The sequence below is a fragment of the Heterocephalus glaber genome, unplaced genomic scaffold (assembly GCF_053883595.1).
Source record: "Heterocephalus glaber isolate CG9 unplaced genomic scaffold, H.glaber_assembly_v1.0 deba00001509, whole genome shotgun sequence".
Taxonomy (NCBI): Eukaryota; Metazoa; Chordata; class Mammalia; order Rodentia; family Bathyergidae; genus Heterocephalus; species Heterocephalus glaber.
The window spans coordinates 1,082,329-1,104,523 of NW_028258325.1; the positions used below are offsets into that span (position 1 = coordinate 1,082,329).

Genomic DNA, 22,195 nt, shown 5'->3' on the forward strand with positions numbered 1-22,195 from the left:
ACGACCAGTTCCGTGAGCTCAGCAGTAGCAGGCAGCAAGATCCTTTAAGCCTTTTACAAGGAGAACATGGTGTCTGCATGCATGTGTGTGCAGGCACGGGTGTGTGTGTGCAGGCATGACTGTGTGTGTGTGCACAGGTGACTGGGGAGGGCCGGGCGTCACTCTGGGCCTGCTGGGTCCTTCCATCCAGGGTGGGACAGGGATCCTCCTAGCAGCAAGAGCAGGGCTGCAAAGTCCCTGGCCAGGATGCCAGCCCCACCCAGCAAGCCCAGGCCTCTGTGGGGCCAGAGTGGCCCACGTTGTGGAGGGGCAGAGAAAGTGGGGTGCAGGGATGTCCTTCTGTGAAAGGACATCAGGCGGGCTGGCTGCAGCCCTCTCCATCTGCACCCCATTTCCCTGAGCCGGGATTCTGAGGCTGCCCTGCAGGTCTCCTCTTTTTTTTTTTTTTTGGTACCAGGGATCGAACTCGGGTCCCTGCGCTTGCACAGCAGGCGGTGAAACCACTGAGCTACATCCCCGGCCCTGCCCTGCAGGTCTCGTACAACCCAGAGGGAGCCCTATAGGGTGAGGCCAACCCCGCAGCCCCTGGATATACCAGGTAGAACCCCAGCAGCTCCTCTGAGAGCACCTTGAAGGGAAGTTGAGCCCAGTGGGAGAGCAGTGTCCCTGGTGGGACATGAGGAGGGGGCTGGGTGAAGGCCACACTGACTGAGAGAGCACTCAGAGGCACGGTCCCGGTTGGTGCACAGACAGGCTCCTCGTGACATGCTGTGTGTCCCGAAGCAGGTTGCTACCCACTCTGAAACAGATTCTGCACCATCTCCCTGAGATCAGTTGTCTCCCTATGCTGCAAGGGTCTGAGGGTCTAGGGCAGGGAGCCCTTCCCTGAGCTGACCAGGGTGGGCCAGGCCCTTGGGTGACCCTGCTCCTGTGGCCTAGGCTGGGCACTGGGCTCTCCTGGACACCACAAGGGCCAGATCGGGGTCTGGTGGCTGGAGGGAGCCGTGACACCCCAAGACCATCACCCATGAGGGCACACAGGTGGGCCCCAGGGCTCAGACCCTGCCTGGCCATGGGGATGTGCTCAGCAGGGTAAGGGTGAGGCAGCAGCGTTGGTGCAGGAGCCTGCCCAGCCTTGCTCTGACCCAGTTTCCATGCCTAGCCCAGCCCTCTGTGCCCCAAAGGGCAGGCAGCACTGGCAACAGGAGTCATGGAACTTCTTGGCCACAATGCCAGTGCCCTGGGCCCCCACAGGCTCTGTGTGCCTGGGGCTTGACCCTGGGTGGGCAGACACCCCTCCCCGGGTGCTACTTGCATCCTGGCCTCAAGCCAGCAGCTACAGCCTGCACTTCCACTCCAGATGAGCTGAGGACATCATGAAGAGATTGAGCGCTGTGGCCCCCACTACAGACCTGGATGGGGCCCTTCTCTGCCCCCAGCCCTGGAGGCCGGGCTTGGTTCACTGGAAACTGGACCCTCAGTGACAGGTAGATTGGGGGATGAGCCCAAGAGCCACAGGGGCTGGGAGGGCTGCAGAGGGGACTGTGAGAGGGAGGTGGGCAGGGAGGCCCGGAGCAGAGCCTGCTGGGAGATGGGGCTGAGTGTGAGCAGTGGCGTGGGAAGCCAGCCCGGCTGGGCGCCCGATAAGCCCCTTTGATCCGTGCTGAGGCAACACAGACCCTCGCCCGCCGGCCTGGCCTGAGCCTGAGATAACTGGGCCTGGGAATGCAGGCTCCGGCCAGGCTCCCCACCCTGCCCTCCGGTCCCCACCTGGCTCTCACGTGCAGCACTCGCTGGCCTTCCCACCTCCCTGCCCTGGTCCTGAGCAGGGAGACCCCGCCTGGGCACCCGTTCGGATGTGGACAGCTCGGTGTGGGGAGGGTGCTCACTGCCCAGAACCCCCTCCCTGACTCCAGCCACACCCTGGGGGCTGCCCCAGCCCTGCCCCTCGGCCTCTGCTGCCTGGCGGTGGACAATAAAGCTGTCAGAGCCTGGGCCAGGCCAGGGAGGCGGCGGGCGTGGCGGAGGAAGAACGAGGAGCAGAGATGTCTCTATTTGGCCATGGACCTGCCCTGGCCATGCTGCCTGGCAGGGAGTGGGCCCTTTGGCTTGGGGAGGGCAGGACTGGGGCAGAGCAGTCAGAGTGTAGGGCCAGCCAGGGGCATTGGGAGCTGTGTGGGGACCAGGGGTGGAGGTTGTGGTGCCTCAGCCCTGCCAGGCCACCTAAGGCACCCCCACCCTAGTCTCTCTGCTGGGGACACTCCAGGGAGCCATCTGTCCTGCCCTAGCCACACCCAGAGGAGAGGATGCTGGGATAACCAGGGCCCCAGCCTCCCCATCCTAGAATGCCTGGGGCAGCCTGGTGACTTAGGCCCTTCCTTAGCACCCACATGATGGGTGGCGCCAGGGCGGGCAGAGGCCAGTGCCAGGCTGCCTCAGCTGCTCCTCCCTGCTCCTTCCAAGCCTGGCCCCCCTGTGGTCCCCCCTGCAGGGAGTGGGCTTGTGGGCAGGACAGGCCCTGGGACCTGCTAGGGCCACGGGGCCCAGAGAGGGGTAGGGGTGCTGCCGGCCAGGCTGGGATGCCCCAAGAGAATGAGGCTCCTGACATGTACCCGCCAGGCGGCAGTCTCCTGGCCTCAAGAGTTCACAGCAAACAGCAGCTGCCTCCTCCCATTAGCTCCAAGCAGCCTGTGTGCCAGCATCCGGCGCTGGGCCTGGGTGGGCCGCCTGCCCTCCCCTGAACTGCTGGGCACCTGGCCCAAGGCTGTGGGGGGGGGGTCTCACCCTCTGGGGCTCCCTAAATATGGCAGAGAACACCCCACCCTGCCGGAACTCTGCTGAAACCTCTCCAGAGGCAGAGGCATCTGGTCACAGAGCTTGGGGTGGGGAGGGAGATGCCACCTGGGGCCCTGTGCCTCAGTTTCTCCAGCTGTCAACCCAGGCCGATATGGCATGGGCCAAGGATGCACAACACAGGTCACCCCAGCTTGAGTCAGCCCAGGCCACTGTGCTGGGGCCCCAGTGGCTGGGCCTGGGGAGGACACTGTCCACAGCCTCCAGAGGGTAGGGGCTGGTGCCCTCTGCCCACAGGCCCATGTGGCCATTCTGAGCTTTCAGGCTCTGGCTGCATGCTTGCCAGAGGTTGCTACGGGAGTGACTGGGACAGGGACAGCAGGGCCTGGGGTGATGAAGAGAGGGCCTAGCTGAGGCCTGTAGAGGGGACCCCAGAAGGGCAGCAGGACAGGAGGAGCGGGCATTCTGGGGGTGCAGCCCTTGGGCAGAGGAGGGTGTGCTGAGGGTTGGCCCGGCAGCCCGAGGCCTGGATTCCTAATTCTGCCGGAGCCTGTGGAGTTGGGGCTTGTTTATTCTTGGCAGGAAGGCTGGCGCTGGGGGGTGGGAGGAGAACAGGGCCTTTTCAAAAAATAATAATAATAAAAACGTTCATTTAGAAGGCTCCCAAGGCGTGCTGAACTCCAAAAGGGTCCTGGAAAAAACGCTGAGAGGGTTTAAGTGTAAATGGACCCAAAACACCATAATTAAATTTCCCTTAAATTTACCAGAGTTTGGGGTCAAAGAAAAAATAAAACTTAGGGAAAATACACTTGAGGTTTCAGGCAGATGCCAAGCGCTTAGCAAAATAGATTTCTGAGCTGCTCAGCGGCTACCGGCCTGGCCCGCCAGTTCTTCGAGGGTGAGGGCCTAACCCCCAGGCTCAGCTCTGGCTCCCACCCGGCCTCCAAACCCCGACTGGCTACACTAGGGGAGCAGCTCCTGGGCCAGGCCCTGCACATGTGGCTGGGAGACCCCAGTTGCAGGCCAGGGGAGCCCAGGGGGAGCCTGAGCTTCCACCCCCACCCCGTGCCTCTCCCCTAGGTCTTCAGACAGCTCTGGTTTCCTTTCTTTGCTCATCTTGGAGAAGCCACATTTTCCAAACCAAAAGTCAGGGCTTGAGGTCTAGTGGTCTTCGTGAACCAAGGGGCAAAAAGGCCGGAGAGTTTGGCCTGGGATTGTCATGCCACCCAACAGTGCATGATTCATGATGTTGCCCTTTTTGCTCAGCCTTCCAGGAAGCTCAACACTAAAATTAAGGGTCTTGTTCAGTAGCTAGTGTTGGCTGAGGGGTTTTGGAATATTTTCTCTTCTATGTTCTTTAAAATTCCATTTCTGTTAACAATGAGCGAATCAAATGTGCTTTCTATTTTAATCCTCAAATTCTCTGAGAATAAAATTAAAAAGGTGAAATTACCCGCAATCTCTCACAGCTACAGCCGAATTCTGCTGTCTGCTCTTTGGAGGAAGATCAGCCCTGCCCAGCTCAGCAGGGCTATGAGAGCCCTCTACCTCCCCTGTGGTGCCTCCTGATCACTAGACCCTGCTGCTCCCCCTCCCCTCCCCAGGCAGTAGGGGTTCCCAGAGAACGCAGAAGATGGGGCGCTTCCAGGGGAGGACAAAGCAAGTCCTGGGGTCCCACGGGGAGGTACAGTGGGCAAAAGGGATGTGAAACCCCATGGGCCTCAGTTTTCCTATTCCCTCTTCATGGGGGCTCCTGCTCCTGGTTCCAGGCCGGCTCTGGCCTGTGGTAGCTGCCTGCCAGGATCCCCGTGGGTAGGGGTGGGCTGCAGGTAGATGCAGGTGGCGCAGGGAGCGTCCCTCTGCTGACCCCCATGCAGGCCTGGCCAGGGAGGCCAGGAGGGACCAGGAGATGCAGAGTTGGCCCTGCTGGCCAGCTGGGGTCCCTCCATGGGGCCCCTCTGTGCCACTCCTGACACAGGCCCCAGGAAGCTGGGGCTCTGAGTCACTGCCTCCCACACGGGTCTCCCTCGAGACCTAGTGGGTGTGGGTCTTGGGGGACCTGTAGGCCCCCAGTGAGGGGCAGGGAGGGGTACCTGCTCCAGGGGACTCTGTCGCTTTCAAGGTGGTCCTGTTCTTAGGGCTTCTGAACCACAGCACAGGCCCCGGGCGTCCACCTGCAGGGAACCAGGAGGAGCTAGCCAGTGGCAGGGACAGGGCAGGGGCTGGGATGGGACAGCGCCTCCTAATGGGGGGCTCAGAGGCAGTGTCCAGGAGTCAGGACTGCCTGGGAGCAGTGTGTGGCTGGGACCCTGGCTTGCAAATGAGCAACTGGGGCAGTAACACGCTGCTGCTGACAAACCAGAATGCCCTCCCAGGTGTGAGTGGGTCCCAGGGCTCTGCCTTCTTTGCCAGCAGCAGCTCTAGGGCTCTTCGACCTAACTGCCCCAGACAGCATCCACAGTGCCAGGAGATCCACAGGGAAAAGGCCACCATAGGGCGGGTGGTGGGCAGAACAGTGGCCTCCAGAAAGATGTGTCTGTGTCCCAGCACCAGGGGCCTGGAGATGTGACCTTATTTGGAGAAAGGGTCTTGGCTTGCAAAATCAGGTGAGGAGCTTGGATGAGATCAGCCTGGGTTACCACAGTGGCCCAAATCCAACCCCAGGGGTCCTTACGAGACAAGACGGAGGAGGAGACACACAGAGCTGAAGCCCTTAAAGACACAGACAGGGACGGCAGCAAGGTGGCTAGAAGCCAAGAGCACTTGGAGGCCCCAGAAGCAGGAAGAGGCAGCAAAGCTCCTCCCCAAGCCTGTGGAGGGGTGTGGCCCCGCCCACACTACAACTTCGACTTCAGGTGTCCACGGGCGGAAGGCTACGTTTAGGCCCAAAGGGTGGTAGCAACCTGTGACAATGGCCCAAGGAAAGGGACACAGGGTGAGAGAGAGCACAGAGGGCTAGGGGCAAGGTGAGAGGCAGAGGAGACGCAGTGCCTGGTCCCAGGCCCATCTCCTCCTGAGCTGCTGCCCCTGTGAAACCGACCCAGGAGCTGGACAGCAAGGGAGCCCCGGGGACGCCCGGGTCTGGGGCCAGGCTTGGGGGACACACGGGAGAAGGCACGGGCACAGAGAGAGCAGCCAACAAGCCCACGACCCCGCTGGGCATGTTTGCCAAGGAGCTGGCCCTGGAGATCCAGCAGGAACTCTGTGCCAACTGGTTCACGGCCGGTGAAGAGGTCAGGGCAGAACATCCTGCTGTTGCCCCTGGGATGGCATCCCACGACAGGACCCGGGTGACAGCCCCTGGGACTGTGCACCGGAGGGGGACTGGACAGTCCACCCAGAGTCCAGTGAGCCAGAGCTCCCTGAGAGTCACATGCCAGAGCTGGGAAGGAGGGTGCTAAGCTGCTAGGTGGGCCCGGGATGGACGCCAGGGCTCCCCGAGGTCAGCCCAGAGACTCTGCTCCCTCTGGATGCCCTGGCTGTCCCTGAGGTTGGGGCGTGCAGCTGGGACCAGTCATCGAGGGCATTCATGGCCCCCTTTTCTAATCAGGGAATGGAGATCCTGAAACCACAGGCAGTGGGGCAGAAGGGCTGGGCCAAGGTCTCCCACAGGCCCCTGATGTCCCTGGGCTTGCCTGGAAGAGGGACAAGATCCCCCTGCCTTGGGAGGGTGAACCCAGGAGCCACCAGTTCTGGGCACTGAGGGGACCCAGACAGTCCCGGGTGTCTCCAGGGCAGTGCCTGGCACTTGCTGGCCTGGTGGGGAGGCCTGTCTTGTACTCCTAGGAGCCTGAGCCTCAGCAGCAAGACTCTGTCCGCAGCCCGTGATGTGCCAGCACCTCAGGCCAGTGGAGGCACTGCCACCTGCTCCCACCGAGCCTTTGTCACAGTCCTAGGGTGGGCTTGCTTGCCCTGGGCCCCAGCCCTGCCCCTCATTTCCAGGCCAGGCAAAGCACCGCAGCTCCATACAGCTCTCTTCTGGGCCTAGGGTCTGGACCCCTAGGGGAGCGGGTGACGTCTGGAGCCACCCTGCCGGGCTGTGTGCCGACTTCGGCTGCCGGCCTCTGCCGCAGTCTGCTTCCAGGGGTCTCCTCCGGGCACAGCCCGGGCTCCCGAGACCACCAGCAGGCCTGTGGGCACCGGGCCCGAAAGGCCTACGCAGGCCTCGGGGCGGGGCCCGGTGTGCGCGGGGCTGGAGAGCCTGCCCGGCTCCCACGCCCTCCCAGGCCCGCCGGGCGCCGGCGGCCCCGCCCCTCCGCGCCAGCCCCCGAGGAGGCGTGGTGGGGCGTGTCCGGCGCGGGCCGTCCCCCTGCACCGCGCGCCGGCGGCCCCAGCTCAGTGCGCGGCGGCGGCGGGGCAGCTGGCGCCGCGCGGTCCGGCTCGGGCAGAGCGCACGGGGCTCTGCGGCGGAGGGACCGGCAGCGCGGGGCAGGCGGGCTGCGGGCCGACGCGGGAGCCACGGCTAGCGAGCCGGGGCCGGCGGCTGCCAGGTCAGGGCCTGGGACCCGCGGGCGCGGAGGGAGCGGAGGGCGCGGCGGGCCGGACCGAGCGGGGCCTGCGGCGGGCCGGGCGCGGCTTCCCGCTCTGGAAAGTTTGCCGCCGCTCTGGGAGGGCGCTGCGGCCGCAGAGGGGAAGGGGGGCGCGGCGGCGGCGCCAGGCGGCCCGGGAGTCCTGGGCGGGGCCGGGCCGGGCCGGGCCGGGCCGGGCGGGCCGGGCGGGCCGATGACGCGCTCCCCTCCCGCAGACCCGGAGCGGCGCCGTCCTCGTGCCGGCGGCGAGGGCGCGATGCCCGCCTGAGCGCCTCCCCCGCCATGGGCGCCCCGGCCCGCGTCCTCGCGCTGTGCGTGGCGGTGGCCGTCGTGGCCGCGAGCGTCGGCGGCGCGGAGCCTGGTGCCGGGCGCGGAGCCGCAGGTAAGGAGGGCGCGGCGGGCGCGGGCGGGGGCGCGGGCGGGGGCGGGGGCGGGGGCGGGCCGCAGGGCCAGGGCGCCGCGCTGACTGAGCTCGCGCTCGGCCCGGAGATCGCGGCCCGCGCTGGCTGACGCGGCGCTGTGCGCGGTGTTTGCAGCCGCGGGGCCGCCACTGCTGCGCGCGGGGGCGGCGTCCCCGGCCCGGCCCCCAGCTACCGGCTGGGTTTCCGCGATGGCCATTGTCCCCCGGTTCTGCGCGGACGGAAAGTTCCCATTGTTGGGGGCCGTTCGTGGTCAGCGCGAGCCCGATCGAGTGGCTACACCGCAGGGTGGGCAGGAGTGCGTCAGCCGGAGCCCGTCCCTGCCCTCCGTGGCAGCCTGGCCGGGTGACAGCCGCCAGGCCACTTCCCAACTCGCTCTGCAGGCGGCAGGCGTGGGGTCCCCGGAGCGCACCCCGAGCCGGGCTCTGGGCGGCCGCTGACGGACGCCGCGGTCACCGCCCAGGGGCCTCGTGGCCCGCGCGCCGTGGCTCAGCGTGCGGCCGAGACAGCGCGTGTCGCCCGGCCCAGCCGAGGGTGGCCCAGTCGGGTGCGGAGGCCCCACCCGGGCGGGGGCCGAACAGCCGCTCCTTTGTACCCGGCGGCTGCCACAGACCGCGCATTGATGGCGCGGCTCGGGGAGGTGCGCGAGGCGGACGGACGGGCAGATGGCGGCGCCCCGCCCCGGCCCGCGCCCTCTCCCCGCGGCTCTGCGGCCTCCGGAACAATGTCATTTTTTATGAATGAAAGTGGGCCCGGCGCTTGAATGCGCGTGTCATTCAGCGGCGTGACAGAGGCCGTCGGGAGGTCAGCGCGCGCTTTTAGCGCCGGCTCGGACGGCCGCGCTTCAGGGCGCCGAATGGGCGGGGAGGGGGGCGCGCATTAGCATGCGCATTCGGATAAAGATATTACTCCCGCCGGTGTCAGCGGCCAGGCCAGGGCGGGTGCCCGGACCCTGCGGACCCCTGCCCCCCGCGCCACGAGCCGGCTTCCCGCTCTCTGCGCGCTGGGACGTCGCTGGCCCCCGCCCCTGCGCCGAAGCTGGTGAAATAGGTAGGGAGTTGATAGGTCAATAAACTTAATCCTGTTCCTTAACGAGATGGGCCGGGCAGTAAAAATACAAAGACCTCGTGAAATTTACAGAGGTCCCGACTGGCGCTTTCCCCGGGAACATAAATTACGGGGAGCGGGAGCTGGCAGGGGTCAAGGGCGGCGGAGAGGGCTTGCTCCTCACCCTCAGGCCCAGCCAGGTGGCAGCCTCCTCCCTGTCTCCACCCAGGGCCGGGGGTGGGGGAGAGGGGGCCGGAGAGGACTCCAGGGGGTGCAGGGCCTCTCCCCACCCCCTCCTGGGCAGACCTGGACTTTGAGCCCTGCAGTCTCTGGGTGGTTCATTAACCCGGGGTGATCCTCCTGGCCCTGAAGCCTTGTCCGGAGCCCAAGGCCACCCCGAAGGCCCTCAGGTCCCACTTGGGTTTGGAATTGGCCCCAGGTGACCCTTCTTACAGTTGAGCCCATTAGGGAGCAAGGGGCTTGAGGTCTCCTGAGGGCCCAGATCCTGCGCAGGCCTGGGCTGGGGGCAGGGTTGGGCGGCCCAGGGAGAGCAGGCACCCCGCAGGGTGCTTTACAAGTGAATGGAAGAGCTGTGAACCCGGACATCTTTTTCTTTTTTTCTTTTTTCTTTTCTTTTTATTTTGCGGGGAGCAGCTGCCTGGACTTCCAGTGCTCTGGACTGCCAGCCGTTCGCCCCGGGGCTTGGGGTGCCCTCCTGGAACCTCAGTTTCCTCACCTGTCCAGGAGGACTGATAATGGCAGGGTTCTTTGGAGGATTAGGCAGATAATCCCGGTAAGCCCTCATTAGCCCTCCCGGTCTCCGGATCCCTTTTTTCTTTTTTCTGACTTTGTTACAAAACTCTCCGGAATGTCTCTGAGTGGGATGGGAGGGGTGCACAGGAGGCCAGGCCCTGGCCCTCAGTTGCAGGCTCCCTTGGGGGCATTGACGTCTCATGGGCTCTTTTCTTTCCCTCAGGTACCTGACAAAGCCACCCACACCCGGGGCACAGAGAGCTCCACACTTGGAGCCAGAACGTTTTGTTCCCTGACCCCAGCCCTTGTCTGGCTCCAAACCCTAAGTCCCTTGGGAGAGTTGGCTGCAGAAACCAGTCTGAAATTGATGCTTGTTCTTAGGTGCCCTGAGCGCCTGAGCAGTACTGACCCAGGACTGCCAGCAAGGTCTCCCAGGCAGGGATTCGGCCCTCCCAGCAGGCCGTCCTTCTGGGCCACATTGGTCCCAGACGAGAGACCAGGGCAGAGTGCCCCTCACTCTCCTCCCCTCATCTGTCATGCGCCAACCACCTGACAGGTCCTGCAGGCCTGCAGGGGGATTTCTACCTTGGGCCACAGTGCAGGAAACTGAGGCACAAAGTCAGGAAGAGCTGGGCCCAGCACGGCTCCTCCGGGACACAGCGCTCCATGGCCCACAGCAGTGGACTCTCCTTGGTGTGTGCCCCTGGCTGGACTCGGCAGCCTGTGGGGCTTGTGGGACAGCAGGAGCACGAGTGCCGCGTGGGTGCATAGAGTCCCCTCTGTGGGTAAAGAGCCCCCCACCCCGTGTGCTTGCAGCTGGCTGAGATGTGGGGGCTCCCCAGGCCCTCTCCGTGCCCACCAAGCCCATCCCACGCTGTCATCTTGGTGTCCAGGTGCCTGACTCCCTGCAAGGTTTTCCCCAGGGCCTCAGTCGCAGCAGTGGACACTGCCGCCCAAGGCTGCCTGTGGTCCAGGTCACCCTCCTGACACCTGTCAGGCAGGGCGGGTGGCCGGGTCAAAGGTTGGCCCTTTGCCCTCCCTGTCCCACACTAGCAGCCATCTGCTGGGCGTAGCTGGCCTGGGGGCTGCCCTCAGTCCCTCAGCGGTCCCTTGCTGGACTGGGTTGAAGCAAATACTTGTGTGGATGGCTTGACCTGTTGTCCTTGTCCAGACCAAACCGGAACCAACCGGCTGTTGCCTTTGGGCCAGGGCCTGGGGTTGCAGCTACGACGGCCAGCTTGTTCCTGCCTTCTGGGGGGCCTCAGGCAGCTCCCAGCACTGGGTGGTCCCCACAGGACATGGCGGCCAGGTCTGGAGAGCTGGAGGTCGGCCCAGGAGCCCCTACTGTGGGGCCCACCCAAGGGTTGGCCCTGACTAGGAGTCCCTGTGGGACACAGGCTCCCGTGGGTCCTTTTGGGGGATGAGTGGGTCCCTGTGGCTGGCAGGCTTCTGGTGTGCGCTGGGCTTGTGGGGCTGGCTCGTGTGGGCCGGGCAGAGCTGGGCTTGGCCTGAAAGCCAGGGACTGGTGTGGACAGAGTGGGCAGCTGGGGCCCGAATCTAGGCCACGCGTCGGTAGAATGACAAGTAACAGTGCGGCTAGCCTAGCTGGGTCTGGGGAAGGTCTGCCCAGGGGGACCACCCATTCCTGTCCTGGGCCCCGAGCCCGGCCACCCCTGTGCCCAGCATTGTCTGGCCCTGGCAGGGAGGCTCGGTGATGGTTACCCTTGCAGGTGGTGTCCCTGGGTCCCAGACCTCGGGGCCTCTCAGGTTCCAGGTGGCCCGGGGCAGGGGAGAGGCCCAGGCCCAGGCCCAGGCCCAGCTGTGGGAAAGGCTTGTACCCCAGCCCCTCACCACCTCTTGGCTCAGCTCTGCGCCGCTTGCCTGTTGCCCGCAGCGTCCTCAGCCTGGGGCATCATCAAAGATCAGTGGGCAAGAGCCCACCGCCAACCGCCTGAGACCCAGTGGTCCGGTGGGTCCTGTCCTCTGACAGGGCTGTGTGGAGGGTGCTGTGAGCTGTGGGTTCACATGTGCCCTAAAGCCCCTGGCTCCTCTAGCTGCCTCTGCCTGCCTGCGGCCAGCTGTGCACAGCTCTGCTGTGTGTGCGTGTGTGCACGCAGCCCGAGCCCAGCCTCCTCAGCCCTGTTGCGGGCGTGCCCTGTTCCCCACTTCCCCCTGAGCTGCTCTTGCTGGTGAGATGAGAGTTGGGGTGCTGGAGGGACTCCCTCTGGACCGCCCGCTCTTCTCCCTGGAGCTTTAATTCAGCCGGAGGTTACCAAGTGGAGCCTGTTTGGTGATGCCCATGAACTGAGAACTAAGGATGGATTTTCGGGGCCAGGGATGTAGCTCAGTGGTTTTGCCGCCTGCTGCGTAAGCGCAAGGACCCGAGTTCGATCTCTGGTGCCAAAAAAGAAAAAAAAGAATGGATTTTTGTTTCCAGATAGTGGCAGAAAGAATAAGACTTCGTGACCCTGTGTGTGTGTTGCCTTGGGGAAGGCAGCCAGGGCCTTGCGCTCATTTGGCTGGGCCCCCTCGGAGCGGCACCCGGGCTCCCTCGTGTCTGAGTGGTGGTGTTGGCAGGCAGGTCTCTGGAGGCAGAAGTGAGTCCTTGGGCCCGAAGCTGGTTGGTGGAGCTGATGATGCTGGACTCCGCCCAGCCTCTGCAGGGGCCACCTGGGCAGCCCTGTTGGAGAGCTTGAGCCCGGCCCAGGCTGAAGACGCTTTCTCCTGCAGGCCCTGCTGCAGCCTCGTCCATGGGCTGCACAGTGGAGTGCTGTGTCCCGGCTTGTCTGCTTTGGGTGCCTATCTCACCGCTGCCCATTTCACCCACAGAGGCTCTGGGGCCTGAGCTGGGCCAGCAGGAGCAGGTGGTCTTTGGCAGTGGGGACACTGTGGAGCTGAGCTGCCACCCACCCGGAGGTGGCTCTGTGGGCCCCACAGTTTGGGTCAAGGATGGCGAGGGGCTGGTGTCCTCCGACCGGATCCTGGTGGGCCCCCAGCGGCTGCAGGTGCTGAATGCCTCCCACGAGGATTCTGGGGCCTACAGCTGCCGGCAGCAGCTTCTGCAGCGCGTGCTGTGCCGCTTCAGTGTGCGCATGACAGGTAAGGGCCTGCTGAGCTGTGATGTCTGAAGAGGGGCTGTGAGGGGCCCCTGGGTCCCCTGGGCAGGTCCTGGCAGCTGAGGAGCAGTGGGGACCTGGATGTGGCCTGTCACAGGCCCAGTGCCCACGTACACCCTGCCTCTTTGCAGATGCCCCCTCTTCAGGAGATGATGAAGACGGGGAAGACATGGCTGAAGACACAGGTTAGACAGATCCCAGGTCCAGAGCTGGCTGGGGTGGGGACAGCTTCCTCGATGCCCAGTCCCACCCTCTGCTGGCAGATGGGACACGGAGGCCTGGGGGAGACCTCTGGCCCTGGGTTCTAGGTGGCATCCTGAGGGTGGGAGGGGGGCAGCCATGCTGCAGGTGGGAAGAGCAAGCCACAGGGCCTTCCAGGAACAGTGGCCTGGCCAGGGGCTGTCCCTGGTGTGAGCACAGCAGGGCAGAGGGCTCAGGTGGCTGCCATGGGAAGGGCTGGGCACTGCACTATTGGAAAAGGGGCTCTAGCAGTGATTTCCCCCGGTGGCATCAGGGTGACTGCCAGGTGTGGGCTGGAACAGGGCCAGGTGGAGGACTCTGGCTGGTGTGTAGGGGCTAGGGCTTTCTGGTTTTGGAGGAGCTGAATGTGAGAAGCTGAGAGATGTGTGCAGAGGAGGGTGATGGCCAGGCGGACATGGGGTCCTGCACCGTGTGGCCTGGGCCAAGGGTCCAAGCCCTGCCGGGCTTCCTGTTCCCAGGCAGCTCCTTGCCCTACCCCCAGGAGGCCTTGCTCCCAGGGTCCTCACACTCCTCCCCTGAGTCTCTGTGTCCTCGTCCAGGAGACGGGTGTATCCCTGGGGTGGAGGGCAGTGAGGGTTGCCATGGAGAATCCAGGCAAGGTAGGCTGTCCCCAGCCCAGCTCAGAGGAGGGGTAGAGCCCCCGTGGAGGTGAGGCTGGGTGTGGGGCGGCCCTGGGAACCAGGGCTGGGAGGAGATACCTCCAGGGCACTGCAGGGGTAGCTGAGGGTCTCTGAAGGTCCTGCAGACCTGGAGGGTGACCTCTGGCCTGGGAAGCCCTGTCCTGTCCTGCAGCTGCCGTAGGAGCAGCTGCCTCGGGGACTGTCCAGCTGGGGTAGGGGCTGAGAGAGACCCAGTCTCCCCAGCAAGAGTGAGACCTCTGCTCCCTGCTGGTGCTGGTCCTCACTGCACCTCTGCCAGCAGGGGCCCCATACTGGACTCGGCCTGAGCGGATGGACAAGAAGCTGCTAGCCGTGCCGGCCGCCAACACTGTGCGCTTCCGCTGCGCGGCTGCCGGCAACCCCATGCCCTCCATCTCCTGGCTGAAGAATGGCAAGGAATTCCGTGGGGAGCATCGCATTGGGGGCATCAAGGTGGGTGCGGGTCAAAGGGAGCTTGGCCTCTGGGCCCTGGGGGTGGAGCCTGTGTTTTCACCACCCTCCCGCCTCTGGCAGCTGCGGCACCAGCAGTGGAGCCTGGTCATGGAGAGCGTGGTGCCTTCGGACCGTGGCAACTACACGTGTGTGGTGGAGAACAAGTTCGGCAGCATCCAGCAGACATACACGCTGGATGTGCTGGGTGAGCACCAGCCAGGCGAGGGTAGGGCCGGCCGGCGCGGGCCCTGCTGAGCCCCTGCTGTCCTGTGCCCGCAGAGCGCTCTCCGCACCGGCCCATCCTGCAGGCGGGGCTGCCGGCCAACCAGACAGCAGTGCTGGGAAGCGATGTGGAATTCCACTGCAAGGTGTACAGCGATGCACAGCCGCATATCCAGTGGCTGAAGCACGTGGAGGTGAACGGCAGCAAGGTGGGCCCTGACGGCACACCCTACGTCACTGTGCTCAAGGTGGGCACCGGCCTTGGATGGGAGTCCGTGCAAGGGCACTGGGGTAGGCTGGGTATTGGCACTTTTGGGGAGGGGCTCAGTCGGCCACCCCGGGTGCTGAGCCTGGGACTTGCTCCTTCGCTGTGCTCCACGGTGACGCCCAGCTCAGAGTTGGGCCCATGGAGGTCTCTCCGGGTAGGGCCTGCCTGTGACAGCGTACAGGGCCGGGGGTAGCACCTGGCCCTCCCAGAGTCCTGTGGACCTCACAGTGCTGGGGCGTGGCTCCAGAGCTGGCCCAGGTGGCCGTGTCCTCATTGGGGTCAGTACGGGGGGGCTGGCAGGCCACCCTGCCGGCCTCCTTTGCCCTTAGCTTTGTTCCCATGGCCACAGGGGTGGGAGCCACCCCAGTTGGGACAGTTGTGACACTGGAAGCCCAAAGAGAAACATCTGTTCCAAGACAAGGCAGTCTAGTGGGGCTGGGGAGCAGGCGCCCTGGGCAACCGTGGAGTCCGGAGCTGGCTGTGCCTCCCCTGTGGGTGCTTGTGAAACCCCAGGAGGGGCAAGCAGGGCTGGCAGAGGGCTCTGGGGTCTGGGTCGGAGGTGGGAGATGGGGAGTCCGCATCCTGGGAGATGCCACATCCCACCCACCGCTGTGCGGTGCCTCCACGCCGCTGCCTCTAGGGAGCCTTCCAGCCCTTCCTCTGGTCTTCGTCCAGCCGCCTCCTGCCTTGCGCCCAGCCCAGACTGCCTCCGGGCGTGCCTGAGCCGGGTCTCTTGTCCCCGCAGTCCTGGATCAGTGAGAGTGTGGAGGCAGACGCGCGCCTCCGCCTGGCCAATGTGTCGGAGCGGGACGGGGGCGAGTACCTCTGTCGAGCCACCAATTTCATAGGCGTGGCCGAGAAGGCCTTTTGGCTGCGTGTTCACGGGCCCCGAGCAGGTAACGACTCTGTCCCACGCCTGCCTGGCACAACGCGCTCCAGCGCCGACGCCCGGCCGTGTGCCTGCCTGCACGCCCCTGCACGCCCCCGTCCTGCTCCTGCCCGCCCGCCCCGCGGCTCCCTCTGCTTGCGGCTGCTCCGCCAGACACGGATGGCACCAACTGCTGCTATGGCCACCCGCTTTGAGCCCCGCGGGCCTGCACTGGCCCTGCCTGCCCTGCCATGTGCATCCCAGAGAAGGCCCCCAGCCCACCAGGGCCGTGCCCCACAGTGTGAGCCCCACCTGCCGCCTCTCCCCGGCCGCTGAAGCCAGCGCCTCCTCGCTGTCGCCCAGCATCTGTTTGTCTGCCTGTCCACCTGTCCGCGTCTGCACCCTCCCCTCTGTGCCAACCCTGCATGCTGCCCCTGAGCAGCCCTGTGCTGCCTGTCCGCCTGCCTGCCGCTCACCTGGGACAGAGGACTCGCCGGTGGAGGGACTGGCTCGGGCTCAGTGCCCATGCTCGCGGCAGAGGCCTGGGCAGCGTGGCCGTGGCAGGACCGCGGTGGTGGCTGAGGCGGTGGTGGCGGCGTTTTCTTTTCAGCCTGGCCGGAGCGTGGCCGCGTGGCCTGGGCCACGGCGCCCGTGGGGAGGTGCTGGCGCTCGCCTATCGCGCTGTGTTCTCTCTTTGTAGACGGCGGGCGCTAACACCACCGACAAGGAGCTAGAGGTTCTGTCCTTGCGCAATGTCACCTTTGAGGATGCGGGGGAGTACACCTGTCTGGCGGGCAATTCTATCGGGTTTTCCCATCACTCTGCGTGGCTGGTGGTGCTGCCAGGTACTGGCTCTGCGGCTGCTTGCTCTGCACCTGTCTTCCGGGGTGCTGGCTCGGGACACGCCACAGCCGCCAGGGCTGGGCTGGGCAAGGCTAGGGCGTGCCTGGCCTTAACGCTTGGCATGGGAACTTGACCTGGCCCTGCCTTGGCCCTGGGGGCCCCCAAAGCCCGTAACCAGGGCACCAGGCCCTGCACTGTGGCTTCAGCGTCTCCCGGGTGCCTGGGTGACGGTTTGGGTGCTGCTGGCTCCACTAGGCTCTTTCTGTCTTGGGCCTCCCCTCCTGACTCACGTGCTTGGATGGTAGCACCAGGCGATGGGGCGCAGAAGCCTACGGTCCCCCAGCTCTGAGCCCCGGGGTGGCACCCCTGCCTGTCCCTGCCAGTGCGTGTGGTTCTGGCTCCCAGTGGTTCCCAGGAGGCCGGGCTAGGCCCCAACCCCTGTGTCTTTGCAGCAGAGGAGGAGCTGGCAGAGGCGGACACGGCTGGCAGTGTGTATGCGGGCATCCTCAGCTACGGGGTGGTGGGCTTCTTCCTCATCATCCTGGTGGTGGCAGCTGTGACACTCTGCCGCCTACGCAGCCCCCCCAAGAAGGGCCTGGGCTCTCCCACCGTGCACAAAGTCTCCCGTTTCCCGCTCAAGCGACAGGTAACAGAAAGTAGATACCAGGTTTCCAGCCGCCCGTCTGCCCGCCCAGCCCTCCAGAGCTCCAGGGCCCACGTGTCCTGGCTCCTACTGCCCGGGAGGACCCCCCTGTCTCAGGCTGAGCCTTTCTGCACAGTTGGGTGGGCTGATTCTCCCCTCACTGGTCTCTGTATGGAGCCTGGGTTCCTCTTTCTTTTGGGCTGCACAGGGGATCGAACTCAGAACCTGGCGCTTATGAGGCAGGCACGGCACCACTGAGCTAAATCCCCAGCCCAGGTTCCTCACTTTAAAATTCTTGCCTCACTGTTCCAAGGAAGCCCAGCAGCCCCCAGACCCAGTGCCCTTCCCCACGTGGCCATGGCCTCGCTGGCCCTGGGGCTGTGCCGCCCACCCTTCCCGGCCCTGGCCCCTGCCGTACGGCGCCAACCTGCCCCTGCCGACCCAAGCAGGTGTCCTTGGAGTCCAACTCGTCCATGAACTCCAACACGCCACTGGTCCGCATCGCCCGGCTGTCCTCGGGAGAGGGCCCCGTGCTGGCCAACGTGTCCGAGCTCGAGCTGCCTGCCGACCCCAAGTGGGAGCTGTCCCGGTCCCGGTCAGTGGTGGCGAGGGGTGGGTGGCAAGGGCCAGATGGCTGGGCCCAGCGGGCCTCTGTGCTGGGTGCTGGGCTAGCACAGCAGAGGCCTGCCTGGACTCAGGCGGGAAGGGGGCCAGGGGCTGTGGAAGATGTGGCCGTGGTGGGTGTGGGGAGCCCTGTCAGGAGGGGCCCAGGCCAGGGTGCCCACACTCACTGCCTTGCCTTTCCTGCCAGGCTGACCCTGGGCAAGCCTCTCGGGGAGGGCTGCTTCGGCCAGGTGGTCATGGCGGAGGCCATTGGCATCGACAAGGACCGTGCCGCCAAGCCCGTCACTGTGGCCGTGAAGATGCTGAAAGGTGGGTAGGGAGGCAGCGAGGAGCCTGCGGGGCTGTGGGTGGCAGCGCCTGACATCGCTTCCCCTTCTGGGCACAGATGATGCCACTGACAAGGACCTTTCGGACCTTGTGTCAGAGATGGAGATGATGAAGATGATCGGCAAGCACAAGAACATCATCAACCTGCTGGGGGCCTGCACGCAGGGTGGTGGGTCCTGGGAGGCGGGCACGGTGGGCGGGCGGTGGGGGCTGCCCGGGCGGCCCCTGAGGTGCTTGTGCCGCAGGGCCCCTGTATGTGCTGGTGGAGTACGCGGCCAAGGGAAACCTGCGGGAGTACCTGCGGGCTCGGCGGCCCCCGGGCCTGGACTACTCCTTCAACACCTGCAAGCTGCCCGAGGAGCAGCTCACCTTCAAGGACCTGGTGTCCTGCGCCTACCAGGTGGCCCGGGGCATGGAGTACCTGGCCTCCCAGAAGGTGAGCAGGGAGCCGGGCTGTGGTCCAGTCCTGGAGCAGGACGGAGGTGCCCGGCATCACTCAGCCCCGTCTCCCACCCAACCCGGCCCAGTGCATCCACAGGGACCTGGCCGCCCGCAACGTGCTGGTGACTGAGGACAACGTGATGAAGATAGCGGACTTTGGCCTGGCCCGCGATGTTCACAATCTTGACTACTATAAGAAGACCACCAATGTGAGTCCCTCCCCGCCCCCAGGATGGGTGGCCAAGGCAGGGGACACCTGGTAGCTGACGCCTGCCCTTTTCCCTCAGGGCCGGCTGCCAGTGAAGTGGATGGCACCTGAAGCCCTGTTTGACCGAGTCTATACCCACCAGAGTGACGTGTATGTGACATGGGGTGGGGGTGAGGGGTGAGCTGCCCCCCCTCGGCCCACAGTGACGCATCCTGGGGTGGGGGCTGTGGAAGGAAGCGGCCCATGGCCAGCTGGGCCCTGACCTGGGCCCACACCTGCAGCTGGTCCTTTGGGGTCCTGCTCTGGGAGATCTTCACACTGGGGGGCTCGCCGTACCCCGGCATCCCCGTGGAGGAGCTTTTTAAGCTGCTGAAGGAGGGCCACCGCATGGACAAGCCAGCCAACTGCACGCAGGACTTGTGAGTGTGGCATCACCCAGCAGCCCGGGCTCTGGGGCGGGTGGGGTGGGCACCAGGCCAACGCTGCCTCACCTGGCTGCAGGTACATGATCATGAGGGAGTGCTGGCACGCTGTGCCCTCGCAGAGGCCCACCTTCAAGCAGCTGGTGGAGGACTTGGACCGCATCCTCACTGTGACATCCACCGATGTGAGTGTCACCCACCCCCCGTGCCCGGCAGGAGGTGCTGGTGGCGGGCACTCACTGACCAGGCCCCCGCCCCTGCCCACAGGAGTACCTGGACCTGTCAGTGCCCTTTGAGCAGTACTCGCCCGGCGGCCAGGACACACCCAGCTCCAGCTCCTCGGGGGACGACTCTGTGTTCACGCACGACCTACTGCCCCCGGCCCCGCCCGGTGGGGGCCCTCGGACGTGAAAAGCAGCGGCCCTGCAGGCCAAGCCCCCATCAATGTGAGAGTGAGCCCCAGCCTGCCCTGCGGCCCTGTGCCCAAGCCTGGTACGGATGGGCACAGACAGATGCTGCATATCTGTGTGTGTGTGTGAGAGAGAGGTCTCCAGGCCCGGGCACAAGGTCCCCGGGACGCCTGCGCTGCTGTACAAGGCCCTCCTGAGTGACCGGCACCAGGAGGCCAAGGCCTTGCTCTGGGGATGCCAGACTTAGAATGTAAAGGGGCCGCTGCCTCCCTCATCCCCACTACCACCCCCAGGGAGCATCTCAGTGGGCTGCGCCCCCTCCAGTCCCCCAAGCTGAGCCTGCAGGGCACCTTGCACCTGGGGCTGAGCAGCAGCTCCCCCACTTCCAGGCCTCCCCACTTCCCACCCTGCCCCTCAGACTGAAATTACGGGTACCTGAAGGAGGGAGCCTTTACCTTCTATCTGAAAGGGTTATTCAAGAATAGTTGTATATTTCTATAAATAGATGCTCTGTATATGGTATATATACATATATATAAGAATATCTATGTGGGAGAGGTGGTGGCAGGGCCTGGGCGGGTGGAGGAGCAGAAGGGCCTTTCTGGCACCGCAAATTTGTTTTAAAAATTGTACTTGGGAGTTCGAGGCCAGTCTGGGCTACATAGTGAGTTCAGGGCCAGCCTGAACTACAAAGTGAGACCCTGTCTCCAAAGAAAACATTGTACCTGGACCTGTATATTTGTAAAGCTATTTATCGACCCCCAAATCCCTGGCCTCTCTACATAGGTAGTGTTTAGCCGGTCACACGGCAGAGATTTAATTTGTAACTTATTAATAGCCGAGAAGGTTTATGCTGCGTTTCGAGGTGGTGAGAATGTATGTCCAGCCGCAAGGCCGCCTCACAGGGCGTGTTGCTGGAGGTGGGTCCAGCGAGTGTTTTTCCTTTGGCCTTTTCAGGCAAATTAGATTTCTACAGGATCATTCTTTAGATTTATTTTTTTGGACTTCAGAGCAAGCTGGTATTTTCATACAGATTCTTCTAATTGTCGCGTATTCCAGGCAGGAGCCAGTGTCTAAGGAGGGCCGGCTCTGCATGCAGATCCAGATGTTACTAGATGTTACAAGTTTATATATATCTATATATATAATTTATTGAGTTTTTACAAGACGTATTTGTTGTAGACTTAACACTTCTTACACAATACTTTTAGACTTTTATAGCCTGAACTGCTACCTTTCAAAGCTTGGGAGAGAGAGCCGTGAATTCAGTTTTGTTCCCTTTTGTACTGTTCTTGGGCCCGAGCCTGGGTGGCTGACCCTGCCCGTCCGTCAGCTGCTGGCCAGCCAGCAAGGCCAGGACGGCCATTCAGGTCTTTCCTCAGGGTCCAGCCTTGGCCAGAAGTGTCGGCCCATACCAGCAGATGACTTTGTTGACCCAGATGTCCTTTCCAAGAATAAAGAGATGACTGGTTCCCAGCCCTGCCTGTGCCTAGCGCCTCTTGCTGTGTCCTGGGATTGGCGGGGAGGGCAGCCTGCAGCAGCTGGGGAAGAGCAGCTGCTGCAGCCCCCAGGTGGGGGTGCTCGTGCCCTAGATCCCAGGAGCTGGCTGTCCTGGTCATGCCTGCCTTCCTGGTCTCTGGGTCCCATGCCTGGGAAATGAGCCCTAGATGGACCAGGCTAGGGAGTGTGTTCTTGTCCCCTGGCCCTGATGCGCAGCGGGCAGAACTTCAGGGGGGCCACCGAGCTTTGGGGTCCCAAGGTGTCTGCAGGAGGGGCTGTGGAGGCACTTGGCCTGTGCCTGCCTTCTGAGGCCCAGTGGTTGAGGGGCTGCATCCAGGCCCTGGTGGCTGGGTCTGAGGCCTTCCTGTCACCCGCCCCAGGAGGGGAGGCTTCCAGGTGTCCCTGTGTGAGCTGTGCATTGAACCAAGTCCCCACCCCACCAGGCCTTCCCACCTGGTGGGCAAGTGGGCGATGGGGCATGGCAGGTCACCCACACGAGGGGGGTAGGTGGCCAGGGGGGGTAGGTGGCCAGGGGTGGTGGGGGACACCTGGAACTGAATGAATTCCCCTGGCCCCAGGAGAGGGCAGATGCTGATGCCAAACCCCATGCCCAACACCATTCAGGCTGTGTTAAGGTCTGGGGGCTTGGACACTACATTCCCTGCCAGCAGCTGCATAAGGGACACTGTGCCCCCAAGTCCCCAGAGACTGTCCTGGCCACGTGGACACCTGGTGACACTGACCCATGGGGAGCAGGCCAGTGGGGCGGGGTGAGCAGGGCTGGCTAGGCAGGTACAGCATAGGCGCTGAGCTGTGCCCCAAAGCCTCCCGCCTGGGCCTGGTGCCTACAAGGGGTCTGGCTGGGGTGCTGCGGGTGTGGGGCCGGGGTGGCCAGGTGATGCCCACAGCAGGTACCTGCCCTCCGGGGTGATGGCACCAGAGCTCGCCCTTGGAGCTCCCCTGCCTGTTGCTGAGGAAGGCTCCTGTGCTCCTCAGTGCCTGGGGATGCAGCGTCGGCACTACCGACAGCCATGAAGCTGGGCAATTCCAGTGCTCCAGCGACCCCTGCGGGATGTCCTGAGTAAGCTACCAAGAGGGCAGGAAGCCGCCGGGCTTCTCCCAGTGTTCTGCATCGCAGTGGGCACTGGGGTGCATGGTGTTTGCTCCGGCAAATGGTGCCTTTCATGCTGGCTGCTGTTGTCCCCAGCTGGGCCCCCGGAGGTGCCCAGGGCACTGGAGATCAGAATGGGGTCAGAAAGGGGCAGCCAGGTGCCTGCTGCAATCCAGCTCAGGGCCCTCAAGATGGGCCAGCCCAAGCCAGGACCCTGAGCAGCCTGGTACCCAGAGCTCAAGGAGGAGCAGCCTGTCCCGAGGTGGCCAGAGGGTCAGGAGAGGACCTGTGTCTCCTGC

The 22,195-nt window shown here is 64.3% G+C and overlaps 1 protein-coding gene across 13 annotated transcripts; it reads left to right on the forward strand.

Annotated features, from left to right (window-relative positions):
- The first annotated feature begins 1,191 nt into the window (after window positions 1–1,191).
- On the forward strand, window positions 1,192–20,761 carry Fgfr3 (fibroblast growth factor receptor 3). Of its 13 annotated transcripts, none has more exons than XM_087187212.1 (18): window positions 1,330–1,487; window positions 7,538–7,704; window positions 12,371–12,640; window positions 12,789–12,842; window positions 13,837–14,009; window positions 14,091–14,214; window positions 14,289–14,479; window positions 15,245–15,395; window positions 16,666–16,856; window positions 17,300–17,448; window positions 17,665–17,786; window positions 17,863–17,973; window positions 18,050–18,240; window positions 18,332–18,454; window positions 18,533–18,603; window positions 18,735–18,872; window positions 18,955–19,060; window positions 19,143–20,761. In XM_087187212.1, the coding sequence occupies exons 1-18, from the start codon at window positions 1,417–1,419 to the stop codon at window positions 19,284–19,286; spliced, it is 2,547 nt and encodes an 848-aa protein (XP_087043338.1). In that variant the 5' UTR covers window positions 1,330–1,416; the 3' UTR covers window positions 19,287–20,761. The 13 variants fall into 13 exon arrangements, with proteins under 13 accessions (XP_087043347.1, XP_087043338.1, XP_087043343.1 ...); XM_087187217.1 differs by lacking the exon at window positions 15,245–15,395 and adding an exon at window positions 16,068–16,212; XM_087187209.1 differs by having other exon boundaries at window positions 1,331–1,487; window positions 16,663–16,856.
- The last annotated feature ends 1,434 nt before the right edge of the window (window positions 20,762–22,195 follow it).